The 16,949-nt window shown below is 43.2% G+C and overlaps 1 protein-coding gene across 1 annotated transcript; it reads right to left on the bottom strand.

Moving 5' to 3' along the window:
• Window positions 1-853: 853 nt before the first annotated feature.
• Window positions 854-13,937, bottom strand: C9H4orf54 (chromosome 9 C4orf54 homolog). The gene is made up of 2 exons (XM_061582875.1): window positions 8,666-13,937; window positions 854-2,122 (listed from the first exon to the last, which is right to left on the bottom strand). The coding sequence occupies exon 1, from the start codon at window positions 13,695-13,697 to the stop codon at window positions 8,715-8,717; it is 4,983 nt and encodes a 1,660-aa protein (XP_061438859.1). The 5' UTR covers window positions 13,698-13,937; the 3' UTR covers window positions 854-2,122; window positions 8,666-8,714.
• Between the last annotated feature and the right edge of the window lie 3,012 nt (window positions 13,938-16,949).

The raw sequence follows: 16,949 nt of genomic DNA, 5'->3' as shown, positions 1-16,949 counted from the left end.
TAAACTGCCTACAATATTTCTCCATTTCAAAAGCTCACTAAAGTGTTCACTGTTCTCCCTTGAGAGAGCTTTGAGGTAAATCTTTTTAAGTTTTAGCTTGATGCCAAATATACATGTTACTGGCTTAGGACACTGACAAAAAATAGCAGGCTATGTTAACATTCATAAAATACTTTCTAAAGCAACTCTCCAAAAGTCATACATTTGCAAAAACACAAACACACACACACTTTAACTGAAACCCTTGGATAGAAAATAAAATAAGTGTCAACCTCGCCTTTGAAATTAAACAGGGTTAACACTTTTGGCACAGCTGCACAAGACTTGGATAACAACTTTTCCTATATTAAAATAAAGTGATTGGGTAAGCTTCACAGATGAATTTCTGTCTGTTGTGCAACTCTTAAAGGCACCCAGCCTACCAAAGAAAAATAGCAACCCTGGATTTAAGTACATTCCTTTTCTAGCTTTCTGATAACTTTTGAAAAAAATATGTAAGTCAAGGTTCCTTATGATGTCACACAAGATAGTACAAAGCAGTAACTGTCAAATAATAAAGCAATCAAAGCAAGTTTCCAGTTATTTTTATAATTGGGTTTGGAATAAGATTGCCAGGCTCAGGGCCTGAGACTGATCCTGTATCTTTAGGAGAAGAGAAAACCAGCCAACTGCAGGTGTTCTTGCAACACTGTAATGGGAAAAACCATGAGGTGGAATTCTCTCTCCTCCCTGCACAACTTTTAAAGATACAGAAGACCTGTTGGTTGCCAGGCCAGGCCTCCAAGAGGTCTTCTGTATCTTTAAAAGTTGTGCAGGGGGAAGGGAGAATTCCACCTTGTGGTTTTTCCCAGTACAGTGTTGCAGGAACACCTACACTTGGCTGACTTTCTCTTCTCCTAAAGATACAGGATCAGTCTCAGGCCCTGAACCTGGCAATCCTAATTTGAAAAAACAATCTATGGATTTAGGCCCCAATCCAGCTAAATCTTAACTAAGATTGTAATCCTATTCACATGCATTTGGCAGTAAGCTCCATGAACTTGATGTGATTTGCTTCCATGTAAACATGCATAAGATTTGGCTTCACATACTATTAGGAACAAGTTACATTATCATATATACTCAGAAGTAACTCCTATTGAATTCAGTGGGGCTTGCTCCAAGGTAAGGTGTCAAGCTTGCAGCCTTAGTCATGCAATTAATATGTTTTCAATGCGACATTGACACAACTGGCTTTAGCTAGAGTAGAACCTAGAGGCATTGAATTAAGTTCATCAAAGTGCATGCCTTCAATGTACACCAGGTCCTAATTCAGCTCCTACTGAAGGTTATTCCAAGATTACAACTGACTTCAACGGAAACGAGTTTAAGTATAACATGTGTGCATTTGGCTATTACTTGCAAACTCTGAGTACCTTTGAAGAAATAGAACTAAATTTGAAATGACTTTATGCCACCTTTACTTATATGTTTTTCATGGAGTTGATCCATGCAAGATGGATGGTTAAACCTTAAGGAAAACTACATGTTACACACAAATCCCTTACAATCACTTTTAACAAAAGAAACACGGGGGAGAAGCATTTAACCCTTCCTCAGTCAACCATTTTTCACCCCAAAAGGCTCCCAGTGTGTTCTGGGGGATATGTGAGGCAAAGCACTTGGTTTATTTATTTATTTGTTAGATTTTTATACCGCCCGACTAGCATAGCTCTCTGGGCGGTGTACAAACAAAGTTTCTTCCCACACTCTGTTGTTTTCCCACTCAAGGCTGCTTTTAGTTTTTAAAAAATGGCTCTTGATATTTCTTTATAGCATTTGCATGTAACACGTAGTTAGCCATATGTGTTAACAGGCATAGCCGTTACCTGGCTTTTACATATATCTATATATACCCTTACAACAATACCACAATTCATCCCACCATATCTGCATAATTAGATTTATGCACAATTAAAAAACAGGGAGGGGGTGTTATGCAAACATGAAAACAGTTAACATTTGTTTTGTACAAAACAATGCATGAGAAACACATAAGAAAGAGAAAGAAGCAGCTTAAAGGGCAGCATAGCATTACCAAATTGTTTTCAGATTAAGGGAGATAAATTCTTGTTCTTTGTGCCTGTAAGATAAAGCACAAACAAAAATTAAACCCTTGATTTACAGCACAAAATCATCTGAGAATAAAGACTCAATAATTAATCGTATAACTCATTTCACTGGGCACACTGCTTTACAGTTCTTGTGACATAACTAACTAACTAACTAGTATTCAACTAACTTACACTCGGTCTAGGCCCACTGAAATTAATAGAACTAAGTTAGTCATGTTCATTAATTCAATGGGTCTATTCTGAGTACGACTAATATTGGATACAACTCACAGTGTGTAGGGGATTAGCAGTTCAAAGAAAAAAATCAAAACATACTGCTCAGTTACCAGAAATGGCTTGCTTGAATCTCAGCAGCTCTTTAGAGCTCATCCTGTGAAATTAGGGCACAATTTCTCTAAAATGTACTGGGCAAACATTTAATATACAGCCCTGAATTCACTATGGGAAATTCTTCTAGAGAATCTGCAACCCCCAGAGTTACTAATTATTTGGTCAACAAGAGGTTGTTCTCACAAAAAAAAGAACACTGGATGGGTTCATATACAACGTGAAACCATGGTTTGTTTAGCTAATATGAAACCCTGGCTTGTTTAACTTCTGAACTCAAGCCTGCCCTCAACCTGTGGTTTGTAGTTATGTATGAATTCACAGATTACTGACAATCCATAGCTAAAGCCATTGATCTTTCAAGAGGCTGCTGCCCCATGGAAATGGAAGTGAACTTTAAGATGATTGCTCAGCAGATGGAAATTGAAAGCAGACAAGCAGCTCAAGATCATGTTTGTCTACAGTGCATCTGGAAGGGCAAACTATGGTGTGAGTTCTTAATCATAGTTAGATGTAACACAAAACTGGTGTGAGCTAACTCGTTACAGTGCCTGCTTTTCTATCTCTTTTTCTTCCCATATTTCCAGCAAAAGTCTGTGAAAAAGATTCTTCCTGTACAAGAAAAAATTCTGCACAACTTGATAGTGTACCACCCGATCAACACCATTAGGTCAGCAAAATATATTATGTGCATCCCACTTCTCTAAGCAGTGAAAATTTCATGAGCATGTTGCTTATTTAAGTTATCTTTGGAAAGTCACTGGCATTTTACAATATTTGCATTTCAGCATAGGTAGAAGTAATTTCCACAGTCCCCTGCTCCCACATCAGATCTCTAGGGAGTAGGGTTGCCAGGTTCAGGGCCTGAGATTGATCCTGTACCTTTAGGAGAAGAGAAAGTCAGCCAAGTGCAGGTGTTCTTGCAACACTAATGGGAAAAACCACAAGGTGGAATTCTCCCCCCCCCCCGGCACAACTTTTAAAGATACAGGAGACCTCTTGGAGGCTGGGCCTGGCAACCAAGAGGTCTTCTGTATCTTTAAAAGTTGTGCAGGGGAAAGGGAGAATTCCACCTCGTGGTTTTTCCCATTACAGGGTTGCAAGAACACCTGCACTGGGCTGACTTTTCTCCTAAAGATACAGGATCAGTCTCAGGCCCTGAACCTGGCAACCCTACTAGGGAGGCAGCTAGCACACCCAAATGCTGTTATGTTTTTCAGAGGCCAAAAACTCAGCTCTGTCACTCTGCCTCAGCCTGACTCCAAACAGCAGTCTTGATTGTGGGTTCTCTTCAAAGACATCTGCATTATCCATTCCAGGTAGGGAATATATTTCAAACATTCAGAAGGCCAGCTATCGAGAGCAATCAATCAATCATGGCAGTATATTATTTCTAGTTTATTTAACAGTAAGGAGACTTGCCAGACATGGTCAGAACTTTGAAGGCCCTTTCCTCTCCAAATAATCTCAGAATCATACGTTTTGAAGGAATCCTGGAGGTCATCCAGTCCAACCTGACCCATCCCTGCATGCTTACATCACTACCTTCTGAATGCTTCTGCATCTTAAATCTATGCCAAATCCCTCATTTTTGAAAACAGGACTTGCGACCAAAGCTGGTGTTCAAAAAGGTTCAGGAAATGCCCTAGATCCTGGCTCAATCTTGAAGGTGCCCCCAAATGATTTATATTATGCTGAGAACCATAGGTTACTATTTTTACACCAAAAATATCCTTGCATGGAACCCAAGCAGAATGTACCTCTGACATTCTAATCCTGTTGTATGTGATTGGATGTAAGTGTATAAAATTATGTATGGTGTAGCTGAGAAAGTAATTAGAGAATAGTTTCTCTCTCTCTCATAACACTAGGACATCCAATGAAGCTGAATGTTGGAAGATTCAGGACAGACAAAAGAAAGTACTTCTTCACACAGTGCACAGTTAAATTATGGAATTTGCTCCCACAACATATAGCAATGGTCACCAACTTGGATGGCTTTAAAAGACAATTAGACAAATTCATGGAGAGTAAGGCTTTCAATGGCTAGTAGACAGAATGGCTATGTTCTGCTTATGCCTCTGAATGCCAGTTGCCAGGAATCATTAGTGGAGAGAGTGCTATTGTGCTCTAGTCCTGTTTTCGGGCATCCCATAGGCATCTGGCTGGCCACTGTGTGAACAGGATGCTAGACTATATGATTGGCCTGATCCAGCAGGGTGCTCCTAAATTATGTAGTCATGTCTTCTAAAAATCAAGACTTTGTTCCTGTTAGTGCAATTATATGGAAGTTCCACTGAAATCAATGAGAGAGAGACTCAAGTATACATATTGAGGATCAAAGTGCAAAGCTAATTATCACTATTTTTCAATTTTAATTTTTAGTTGCTCACTTTGTTTGTAATATTTACTAGATACTGCATGCAAATATGTCCAATAGGGTACCAATGCCGTATTTTGAAATAAACAGCAGTTTTGAGATAAAGATCATTTACAGATGAGGTGGCAAAGGGAATTGTTGCTGCTGGCTGTGGATTCCAGATGTAACTTAGGCGGCTGGGCTGGGAGGAGTTCGAGGCCATGGACCCTCAGCTGCGCTGGCAGGCTCCCAGTGCCGCTTGCCTCCACCAGCAGCAGCCCTCTACCATGGCTGAGCTGCAGCATTGCTAGGAACCTGCCAGCACCACTGGGAGTCAGTCTGGCCAGCCTGGTAGACGGATGGACAGACAGTGGAAGCCCCAAAAACAAGGTGTGGCAGAGCTGTGTGTGTGCAGGGGACTTGTGTGAGATCCTCCTCGCTTTTGGAGCCCTCCCCTGATCCACCCAGAAAGTCCGCCGGCCAAAAGTCCAGCATAGTAAAAACATTCCCATGGTGCCTTATGGGGAGCAGTTACTCCCCGGGAGGTCTGTTTGTGGAAGCTGGTGCTTCCTGACCAGCTTGTGCAGATGGCTTCTGACACAGCCAGCGTTCAGCCAGGCCAGCAGCTCCTGAGCAGGAGGAGGATCATGCAGGACTGGCTGGCCGGCGCCTCCTCTCCTGGCCCCCCTTCCACTGGCTCCCCGTCATTTGGATTGCTCTCCCCATGTGTATAAAGTGCTTATCCACATACACCTTGCTCTAGTAATGCAAAATACTTATGGAACCTGGTGGGAGGAAAAGCAGAGAGAGAGTGTGAGAGAGAGAGAAAGAGAGAAAGAGATGAAGCAAAGAACTATGCTTCTCTAAATTCCCTTCAGCTTTGGAAAAGGGGAATTTAGAGTGGAGAAACAATGAATGAGAGGGATGCTTAACCCTTTGTTTCTCATTTTTTCTTCCCTCCAAACGCTTCCCAGTGACTTTTCCTCCTGCAGAGCTCCAAAAGTGTGTGTTAGATAAGCATTTTTGAAATCCCATGGTGTGAAAAGCCATTTATTTATGTGTGTGAATCAGATGCTTCTCATTAAAAAATAAAAAGACATCAGGGCTCAGTTACATATGTTTGCCCGTAACAATGTTTATCATAAAACATACTTCATTTCATATCAGTGAAATGAAACAATTTTTCAATTAATGTTTAAAAATAAAAACATGTAGTAAATACAGTGTTGTTTAGTCCCACATCACACTGAAACCACAAAGTAAAGGTTAATCTAAATGAAATGGTGGGCCTCCTGCATGAAAAAAAGAAAAAGCAAAGACCAGCTGCATGGACCCCATACTGGATTGGAGCCACACCATCAGGGGATGGGTAGCTCTTTCTCCCACATATTTCCCTTACTGAACCCTGCCACCCAAAGCTGCTATTTCCCCCTACAGGGCAAACAGGTGCTTCAAGGGGGGTGATTTAAATATGAAATAAAAACATGGGTAAAATCTTTAATCTCAAAGTGCTATACTCCTGCCCAGAATCCCCCACAGCTGTTTTTAACTTTTGTTTTTAGATCAGGATCTCCTTCCACCTTATCTAACTGTACACTTAGAACAGCATGCTTACTTGAAATTCAAGTGTACAGAGCTTGACAAGGCTATTTGTGTAACCACAAGTATAAAGTATTCATTCTCCTATAAAGATGAAATATCTGTTACGCTCAACCCAAGCTTATCCTTCCATAGACAGATACATCTCTTTATGAAAGAAGATAGGTGCTTCTGTGCTACATTTCAAGCACCCCAAACTATGATACAGGAGAATCTTTTGTTGACATTGAACCTTGGCCAAGACACACATGGACTCCATGCTCGCCCTGCTCTCATCCCTTGGGTGCACTGAGGGCCAAATTAAACATTACTTTAATCAGATTTTCAGTATTGCACTTGGAACTAACCAAGCCTCATCTATTATTATTATTAGATTTATATCCCATCCTTTCTCCCAGTAGGAGCCCAGGGTGGCAAAAAGCTGCCACAAGTGACCCAGTCATTTGACACAATGGTGGTGGGTTTAACCCTTTTAATTACAGTGCTGCTCTGCTGAAAATTCCTCCTATCCTGAAGCTGGTATATGCCCTGGTTCTTTAAATTATGGGTTGTATTAAACTAAATTCTTCTCAGAGTAGAACCATTGAGATTAATGGACCTTAGTAAGTCATGTTTTCTAATTTCAATGGGTCTACTCTGACTTTGACAAACACTGGATACAACCCCCCCCCCCATATATTTGAACTGGTAATAGCTCCCTGGGATAATTTGCTGGGTGGTGGTGAATGTTATGATTGCCAAAGGTTTCTTTCCTTGCAGGATTCCTGTACCTTGACCTATACATAATGAGAAAAACTCCACCTGCAGAATTTCTGCTTGTCAAGCAGCTGTTAAAGCCCTGCCAGGAAAAAGTTGGCAACTCAGTATGAACAGTCTCATGTGTCACAGATGGGTGATGAAACTACAGTTCAGTGGCTGTTGGTATTTCTTTGATGTACATAGTGTGTGCCAGGTGGTGATCTACAATCTTGCCATTTCTGTGATATGTCAGAACACTCACCCTAATGGTCAATATATACAGATATTCCCCCAGCTCAGCTGTTCTTCTAAATTCATCCTGCCTTATAATCAAACAGGGACCACTACCGGGTGCATCCGATCTTCAACAACATTATTCTACTGTGAACCCTCTCTTTTGCAAAAACAAGATGTGCAATAACCAAAACATCTGAAAGTGGGCATACACACAATTCAAATATTACAAAAAAACCCTGTACCCTCATTAATCACAGGGTTGCTTCAAAGATGCAACAATGATTGTCTTTATGGATATCACTTTCTGTGCAGGAAACATATATAACATGATGTACATCATCATATGTGAGTGCAGTGCACACATACTTATTCTTCCCCATTGGCCATCGCTTCCACATGTGTACATATAAGATAGTAACAGTTGCATTTAGCACCACCCTATTCACGGATTATGAGGGAGGAGTGCTCAAGTTGTTAGCATAATCACTGGTTGCTTACACGCCATGCATTTAAAGCACACGACTTCCCCAACAGAATCCTGGGAACGGTAGTTTGTTAAGGCTGGAATTGGATCTCTGTGAGAGATTAATACAGTTCCCGGGATTCTTTGGGGGGAGGGATGTGCTTTAAAGGTATGGTGTGTACACAACCACTGAGCAGCTATGATCCACAGTAAGCTCCCAGTGCGCCTACCTCCTAGGGATGGGGGAGAAATTCAATTCAGTGTATTTAAAGCAAATTTGCACTTTCTGAAACTATGAGAACCAAAACACAGCCATCCTTCAGAATTCACACTTATTCAAATTTTGCAATGCAGTTCTCCAACCAAACAATATTTACAAAAATGCATGTGTTAAGGGGAAATGTGCATAAAAGTGAATACATTGGTGAAAATAACAAAAGAAATGGCTTACAAAAATGTCTACATTAATCAAAACAGCATACAAACATGTGTTTAGTAAGAGAAATTTCACACTAGAATACTTAAGGATTTGTGTGTGTGTTTAAATCGCAAATTGCTGCAGGAATGTGGAGAACTGAATTTAAGATAGGAAAAATTAGAAACAGAGAGCCAAAATTGCCAGATCTTTTCATCCCTACTAACTGCCCACAAAAGGGTCACTTGGGTGATCTTCACAAGTGGCAGTGCATGCAGCTTCCACCTTACCACACACACCTGTGTAATGTGCTTGCTTGCATGTGAAGCGATCCTTTGAGGAACAGCAAAATGTGAGAGATGTGTGAGTATAAACCCGCCACTAGGTTTCCACTGAGAAAGAGTCCAACTTACCCGTCGCACCAGCAGCATCCTACAGCAGCATCCCTCGGCTGGATCTCCGTCACCGATGCTCCACGACGAAGCGCATGGTGGTGCCGTCGAAGGAAGGTGGCGCGATGATCCTGGGCCCCAGCGGCTGCGAAGCGATGCTGATGAGCGGCGCCTTCCCCTCTCCTGGAGTTCCTTGTTGATGTTGCTGCGACGACGGCTGCTGCATAGCTTTGCCCGTGGGCATGTAGTAAGGGCTGTCTGTCCCGGGGCTGGCAGCAGCACTTCTGGAGGAGGATGAAGACGCGAGCTCTCCGCTCGGCTGCTGGGCGAGCTGGCCCTGTAAGGCGCTGGCGGGCAAGACGGCTGGCAAGAAGCCCGGGTAGATCATGTAAGCTGTGGCTGGGGCGCCGTAGGTTCCCGCCGCCGTGCCCAGAGCCAGCGAGGACACGGGGAGGGTCACGGGGGCCACGGCCGGTGGAGGAGCTTGGGCGGGCAAAGGCACCTCCACGTACTGTCCGGTCTCGGGGTCGAAGAGGCGCCGCTTCTGAGGCGGCTGCTGCACCGGCGTATCCACCACATAGCACTGGCCTGTGCTCAGGTCCAGCAACACCTTGCGCTGCGTCTGAGGCGGCGGGAACATGGCGGGCTCGGCGGCCGCGGGCGGCATGGGAGGCGAGAAGCAAAGCAGAGGAGCAGGCTGAGCAGCGCCTGAGAAGGCGGCTGCTGCCGCAGCCAGGGACAAGGCCTGAGGGAAGATTTGCGCAGGAGACACTTCGAGCTGTTGGGCAGCGGGCACCGCCTGAGGCTGCTGCTGAGGAGGGGTACTCTGAGTCTGCGGGGCGGCTGTGGCTGCGGGGCCGATGCTCCCTGCCTCCCCGGACTGCTGTGGCTTGGCCGCCCGTTCCTGCCCATGGTTCTTGCCCGTGCTGTAGGGCTGGTGGCTGTATAGGGCGGCCGCAGCCGCGGCTGCAGAGACTAGGCCCGAGCGGCAGGCTGAGGCGCCTGTCCCCGGTTGCTCCACAGAGGACGCCTTGAGAGGGATGGCCAAGTAGTTCCCGCAGTCGGGAACTGCCGGCTTGGGCCTTTTGTCGGGTTCCACAAGGCTTGCCTGCCTGTCCCCAAAGAGTTTGATGGAGCGAGGCCCGGCCTGGCTTTTGAGGCCTCTTGGTGGCGGCGGCGGCGAAGATGGCTGTTGAGACTGCTGCTTGGTCTTGAAGGTGAAGGTGCGGGGAACCACGGGGACCCTGCCTCTTTCCCGAGCCCCTGTGGTGACTGGCTCCCCACGGAAGCCTGGCCCACGTGGCTGCTCTTGAACCTGCGCCAAATTTTCGAAGGCGGCTGTCTTGGCTGAGACCTTCTCTATATTCTTGGCTGAGTTGATAGTCCTGCTCCGGGGTTGGTGCTCAGCAGCAGTCCTCCTGTTTGCAGTGCTGCTGGGGGAGGTTGTTAACCAAACACTCTGACCTGCTTCCAGGTCCTCTGATTTGGCACCTGCCATTGACTCTTCTCTGGCACGGGTCATGATTCCCATGGTCCGTTCCTCGCTGGCAATGAGGGACAGGACATGGCTGTCAGTTATGGGCAGCGGGTCACTCTTGCGCTTCCACTCATTCTTGTGGAAGCTGTAGAGCTCTTCCATGCTGCGGACTGCTGCTGTAAGTTTCTCCAGTGCTTGATGGTTCACTGTGACCGATGCCTTGGCCACTTCTTCCCGTGGAAGTTCTTCTTCCCCAGCAATCACCAATGGCCCTACCTTGCTGCTTTTCTCTACTGCTGTAGGTTGAAGCTGCGGTGGTGGTTGTGGTGGTTGTCTCCATGGCACAGATGTTTTGGAGACTATCTTCAGCACAGCAGGCTGGCGAGGGTCACTTTTGTTGGGAGCAATGGTGGCCACAGGCAGCCTCCCTGAGGTCCTGTGCACCAGGATTGTCCCGTCTTGGTTGGAAGGCAGCATCTTGCCTCCACTACTCGCTTTGGCCCCCATCTCAGAAGTCTTGCCGGCCTTCTTGTCCTCCTTGCTGTTGCTTACTGCCTGACAAGTTATCACCATTGGAGACAGAGACCTGGGAATGCCTGCTGTTACCAGCTGTTTGGGTTTCTGGTCAGAGGTTCCCTGATCAGAGTTGACACTGCCTCTGTCACTGCTGTTATCCCCTGACTCATGGCCATAGTTACTCTTTATGAGTTTTCGGACATCTCTAACCTGATGGATAGGCCCTTGGACCTTTGGTTTATTTTCTCTTACATCACGTACCAGAAATTGAGGCACTTTGTCCATGCTCTCCCCTTTGAATTGCTTTTGCTGCTGGCCTCTGGTTTCGTCAACAGTCTTGAAAAAGTTTGGGACACTTCCAGATAACTTAGGTGTGAGGAGCTTAGCAATATTGAAAGGGTGATCTTTGTTCTGCTGCACACTGCCCAAGCTGATTTTGATTTCAGGAGGTTTGGGTTTTATCATTGTGGTTGCAATGGCAGTCTGAGCTGCTACGCTGGTTGCTGTAGAATATTTTGCCACTTGCATGCTGGATTGCTTTTCTTTGGTTGTTTGTTGAATATTTGGGACAAAGAGACGAGACATTTTAGTTGATTTGCTGGCTGAGAATTCTCCCAAATCAGCCTTCCAGTCACCTTTGGATAAAATCTTCAGTTTTCCCACAGGAGCTTTTTCCTCCTTTTTCTCTGCTTCTTTTTCTTTCCATGTTCTAAATGCACTATTCTGGCTACGGAGAAAAGTTGCCTTGAGAGTTTCAGAAGCACTCTCTTTTATTTTACATGCCTCTTCTAAGAAAGTTTCAGAAAGGGATCGATCCAGGCTAACATTTCCCTCCCAGGGAGTAGATGGCTTGGAGGTAGGAGACTTGCTATCAAAAAATTCCCCCAAATCATCTGCTGTTACAATAGTGTAGTCAGAGCTGCCTTCTGAATATCTAGAATTCTGTCTCTGCAAACCCCCATCCCTTAACTTTTCTTTGGAGATGCCATCTACCTCTTTAGAAGATAAGGAATTGGACATACCAGAATATGTAGTGTCTGAGATCTCTCCCCTTTCCATTTTGAACTCATGTTCCAGTTGCATTTTCTTTGAGATAACATTTTTGAGGAGGCTAGATGCAAATTTTGATTTTTTCTGGGTGCTTTCCACGGTTTCTGCAGCCAGCCCAGTTTGTTTGCAAGCTTCATTGCCCAGCTCCTTTGGCAGTGTTTCTGTAACTTCATCTGTGCAACTTGATCTAGCAGCAGCATTTTCGGAAGGTTTAGGAGGTCTGGGGACACCCGCATTAATATTGCTGCTGAAATTCAAAGTCTCCAACAAAGTAACAACCCGGGAGCCTGACTGGATCCGTTTTTCAAAGCAAGGGGGTGTTTCAACATGTGTTATTTCCCCATCAAGCTTGCTGACAACAAACTCTAATGCTTTAGTCTGTGACTTATTGGAGTGAATGTAGAACTGGTCGCTGGATGGCTTTGTCCCACTGTTTTTGTTCCATCCTGCAGATGTGGTGCTGCTTTTGAAAAGATTCTGTTCTGCTTTCTGCCCAAGGCTGCCACACTTTAAATCCAAGTAAGTTGACCACCGGTTGATTCCTAATGTTTGATCCGAAAGAGATGTGGAGGATTCACTGGAGCTCAAATTCAAGGTATCAAAGTAGGGATAAGCTAAGCTCCGGAATGCCCTTGCTGTCAGGCTTCTTACTTCTTTATCTGCATCATCCAACTCACTTACCACACTTGAGGCACCACTTGAATAACCTCCCAGTTCTCTTGCTCTTATGGCTCCACACCTTGTTTGCAAACGTGCAGGAACTGCAATAAATTTTTTTGCATAGTCATGAAACGCATCTTGTTTTAAACTTGAATTTCGTTCATGAGCTGTGGAGACACAGAGGCTCATGTCGCCTTCATGCTTGGCAGCATAAATAATGTTTTGCTTTTCGTGCTGGTTGCTAGGCTCATTTATAGCCCTGGAAGTTGGTTTGATTGATAGGAGTATCTGGCCTGCAGAATTCTCACTCATGTTGCTGAGGTTCTTGGACTGATTTTCTTCCGAGCTGGCGCATTTGTCTGTGCTAGGGGTATCATTTTCAGAATTAATGCTGACTATCTCTGTACTGCTGGTATTATCGATACTGTCTGTCTGATTATTGGGATCACTGGTGGTCGTGCTGAGATAACAACTATTGTCCTCTTCTGTTTGGGTGTCTGCAAGAGTCTCTTCACTCCCAAAGGAAGCGTAATCCACAAAGGAATAAATCACATTGTTGTCCTCGAAATCCCATCGAGAGGCTAACCCATAATCAAAATCCATGTCATGGTCCACTTCGCTAAGCTGGATTTCATGGGTTGTAATATAATGTGCTTCATCATTATTGTTACAGTTTTCACTGGTGTAGCTTTGTTGTGAGTGCATCAGTTGTGAAGCATGCCTGCACCCTCCTCTCTGGTTACTCAGACAGATTTCTTTGCAGTCTGCATCATCGTCCTCATCGCTTTCATATCCAAATGAAGAAGAGGAGGTTTTTCCCTCTGTTCCTATGTCATCCATTTTTGGAAAGCTGCCTGTCTCTTGCACTGGTGAAGAACAAGAGGATGAGGATGATCCTGGGCAGCCATTTGTGTAAAGCTGAATGTTGGAGATGCTAGGTGACAAAGTGTTCTCAACCCCTTTTGAGCTGGTGCCAGTAATGCATCCCACCACCTCATCAGCCTTCATCCCCAGGGGGCAAGAAGTGCCTTCCATTTTAGATTTATAATCCTGGGATGCTTCACTTGCAGATTTGTCTGCCAGCATATTGTTAGCCAATCTGTTTACCTCACTGATCCCATAAGATCCATTTTTAGGTCTGATAAAGGCTACTTTACTTCCATTCCCTGCCAAAGTCAGTTTTAGAGTCTGGGGACTCTCTTCCCTCCCTCCAGGGAAATCATAAATCTCCACATATTTTGATTCCTCAGATGAGGATGTTGATGGCTCTTGAGATCGGCTGCTGCTTTCTCCAGCATTCCCTTTTTGAATGATGATCTGCTCAGCAGGCGATTTTGTAAGCAGTTCCATTCCGATCACTTTGCAAGCTGGCTGAAGGGAACAAAGAATATTGGACCAAAACTGAAACCTGGGAAACACACACGTGTCTCCAGTGGTGTGCTTCCCAACTTCACTCCCTGCAGTTTAGTGGAAGACCCTGGAGAGACGCCTGATAGTGCCGGGGTGGTAGTAGGGTGGATGGCTGCTGTTGTCTCTGCGGAGATGGGGGGTAGCTGCTGCTGCCAGTGTCTTATTCCAGAGTTATGAAGTACAGTTGTTGGTTTGGCACGAAGAGCTGTCAGTCTGAATGCCATTGGTAACAGAAGTAGCAGCATTAGCAGCATCTGCAGCTCAGCTTCCCCAGACATCCCAAAATGAAGAGAAAGCACATGGAAATTCTTGTACTTCTAGTTATGAAGGGGGGATCTTGTTCATTAAATAATCATATAGTTCAATATAGTTAAAGGGATATTAGCCTCATTTATTAAATAATATTTTAGTACAGAATGTTCTGTGACAGGAAGGAGGAATGGTAGGATACAGAGCATATATTGCTGGCAGAAATACTAATTTTAACCATCTAAATACAGTTTCCACATGCTCTTTCCATGGGCAAGAGCATAACATTAAATTAAGTCTTCCTAAATCATTGAAGATATCAAATTAATTTTTAATAGTAAACTAAAAACCCCTCAGTTTTCCATTTTGTGCTCTGCTTAGAGAAATTAGTTTGTCTCTTATCACTTTATTGAAATTTGCCACCCTGGGCTCCTGCTGAGAGAAAGGGCGGAATATAAACCAAATAATAAATAAATAAATAAAATTTTATGCAAAAACATTTAAAGTGTTCCCTGCCCCCTCCAAAATGTATTATGTAGCCCCATATCAAAATTCTTGTTTTCCTCAAAAAATACTTGAAACAGACGTTGCTGTGATATCTTAGAACACATGCCATTAAATAAATGAATTTAATTTTCAATTGCACAGACACTCTTAGCCAAGTTCTCAATCCCAAATTAAACCGAGTTAAAGGGAAAAGAGCTTTATTCAAGGCATGTCAGCCACAATTAATTGCACTTAAGTCCCCTTGACTCTAATGGAACTTAAGCATGTCTAACTCTATACTGAATTGTGGCCACCTGTTATAATCAGATCTAATCACATTTCAGCACAGAAGACAAATGATAATCTTGGGTAACAAACCATTTACCTTCTCTCTGGCTCTTGTAGAGTTGATCCATGGATAATAAGCAACTCTGTGTCTCAAAAGAAGAAAATAATTTCCTACTGAATCTTCAGATATGTTTTTAACCAGCTGGAAAGGGGAGTGGAAGAGAAGCGCTGGGAAAATGTCAAACTGGTTTGGATTTTCATAGTCACTTTGGTCAGAGTAAAGAAACTGTGGAGCATTTTTGTAAGATCAGTGTAGCTTGCTAGGTCAAAACTATTAACTATACATAGACTGTGTGTCATTTCATCCGATTGAATAAAGTACTATTTTAAACTATCACATTTGTACATAGCAAAAATAAATGTGTTCAGCCATCACTCACAGCAAGAATCCCACCCCCACCCCCTAATAAAATGTTCTTGCCCATAACCCTACTTTTAAATCTTTAGGGTGGGAAGTTGTTATTGAGGATAAAATAGAAGGAAAATACAAACAAAATAAGTGAAATGCTGAAAAATTACGGATCAAGTAGAATTAAGTGAATGCAAGCATATACTTGCATAGGAAATGTAGTTTGGAAAAAATCATTTGGGTGACCTGGGTTTGGAAAAATAATGTTCCAAATGTATAGTCTCTTCTGGACCAGGGCTTTGAGTTGCAAAATAAATTCTTTAAGGCAATGTTGGCCAGTATGAAAATCAGGGAAATATTTCCATACATGAATATATTTTACGTCTGTCGAGTTTTATTCCACATTTCTACATAAAGTACACCAAAGTGCTATAAAACTACAAATGAATAAACATTCAAGCAGCACTAAAACAGCATATAACTTAAAAACAGCAGGGGAATGGGTGATGACATCAAATGCCTGCCTGGATAAAGGGACCCCTGAAAGCAGGAAGACTGTCAGATCTATTCAGGGGGGAAAGTTCCATGACCATGGCACCATCACAAAGATGCTCCTCTTCCTGGTGCCCAATTACTTTAGATACTGATTTTATACATACATTTCTATACCACCCTCTCACAAACATAAGGCGACATACAGCAACATCAAAAACCATTAAAAGCAGTATAGAACAATAATTGACTGGGTGCTCAAGAACATTTTAAACAACTGCATTGGCCTATTGACAAGAGACATCTGAAAATCAAAAGCAAGGATATCTGCCTTAAAGGCATAAAGATACATCTTTAAATGGGTGGAAAGGGGAGTTAAACCTACAATAGCTTATTTTCATCGGCAATAGGCCCAAGACTGTCTAAAGCCAAATGTAAAGCTAAAGTAAGTTTAAAAGGGCAAAAGCAGTCCTTGAGATAACCTAATTCTCTTTACTGTTGTGCAACAGGGATTGTTTTATCCTGAAAAGGATTCTTTGAACATGTTTCCTTTTTATGAATGGGAAAAGAAACAGGAGTAACAAACTTGATAAACGGAAGGAGCAGTATGAATGTTTCATTTTACCTTTGAGGTCTTGGATTTGATCAGTAACATTTCCGTGTAATAACACGTAGGACGGTGAGGTAGTCTTCTGTTTAAGCCCTGGTTCTGAGATCCAGTCAGTGTTGGCAATACAGTACTGATTAAGATGAAACTGTCCTAACTCAATATTAGATCTTTATGTATCCTTAATAGGTGAAAATATGAATATCATTAAAGATTATTAATATTGAAATAGAATTAAAATGAGTGCAAAGGAAAGAAAGCAAATGGAGTGAAGCATGCCACTTTCTAATCATTCCTTCTTCAGATGTGATCTAGGGAAAGAACTCGGATGAGATTCACCAGTGGCAGAGTATCCAGAATATGTCAAGACCTATACAACAACTTGTTTCCTACTAAATTTATACATTCTTGTCTATTGGTACCTGGTAATTTAAAAGTAATCACTGTTCAGAAGAGTTCTATGATGGCAAAATAAGACAATTCTGGTTAGAATGAAGACAGCATGTCAAGGAAAATGGAATGCTCATGTTATATTACAGGGTAGACATTCAATGAGAATAAGGCACTGAGGGAGTAATACAGCTTTCATAATGTAACAACCTACCATACAGGATACCCAAATTTGGGAATCAACTGGGATCATGAATCACTTCTCAGACCA

Source organism: Rhineura floridana, chromosome 9 (assembly GCF_030035675.1).
Source record: "Rhineura floridana isolate rRhiFlo1 chromosome 9, rRhiFlo1.hap2, whole genome shotgun sequence".
Taxonomy (NCBI): Eukaryota; Metazoa; Chordata; class Lepidosauria; order Squamata; family Rhineuridae; genus Rhineura; species Rhineura floridana.
Note: the sequence above shows the minus strand (reverse complement) of the source record. Positions and strands in the feature narration are given on the sequence as shown.

Excerpts from the sequence above, each read along its gene's own strand:
- C9H4orf54 (XM_061582875.1), bottom strand. The coding sequence starts at position 13,697 with ATGGAACTGCTTACAAAATCGCCTGCTGAGCAGATCATCATTCAAAAA.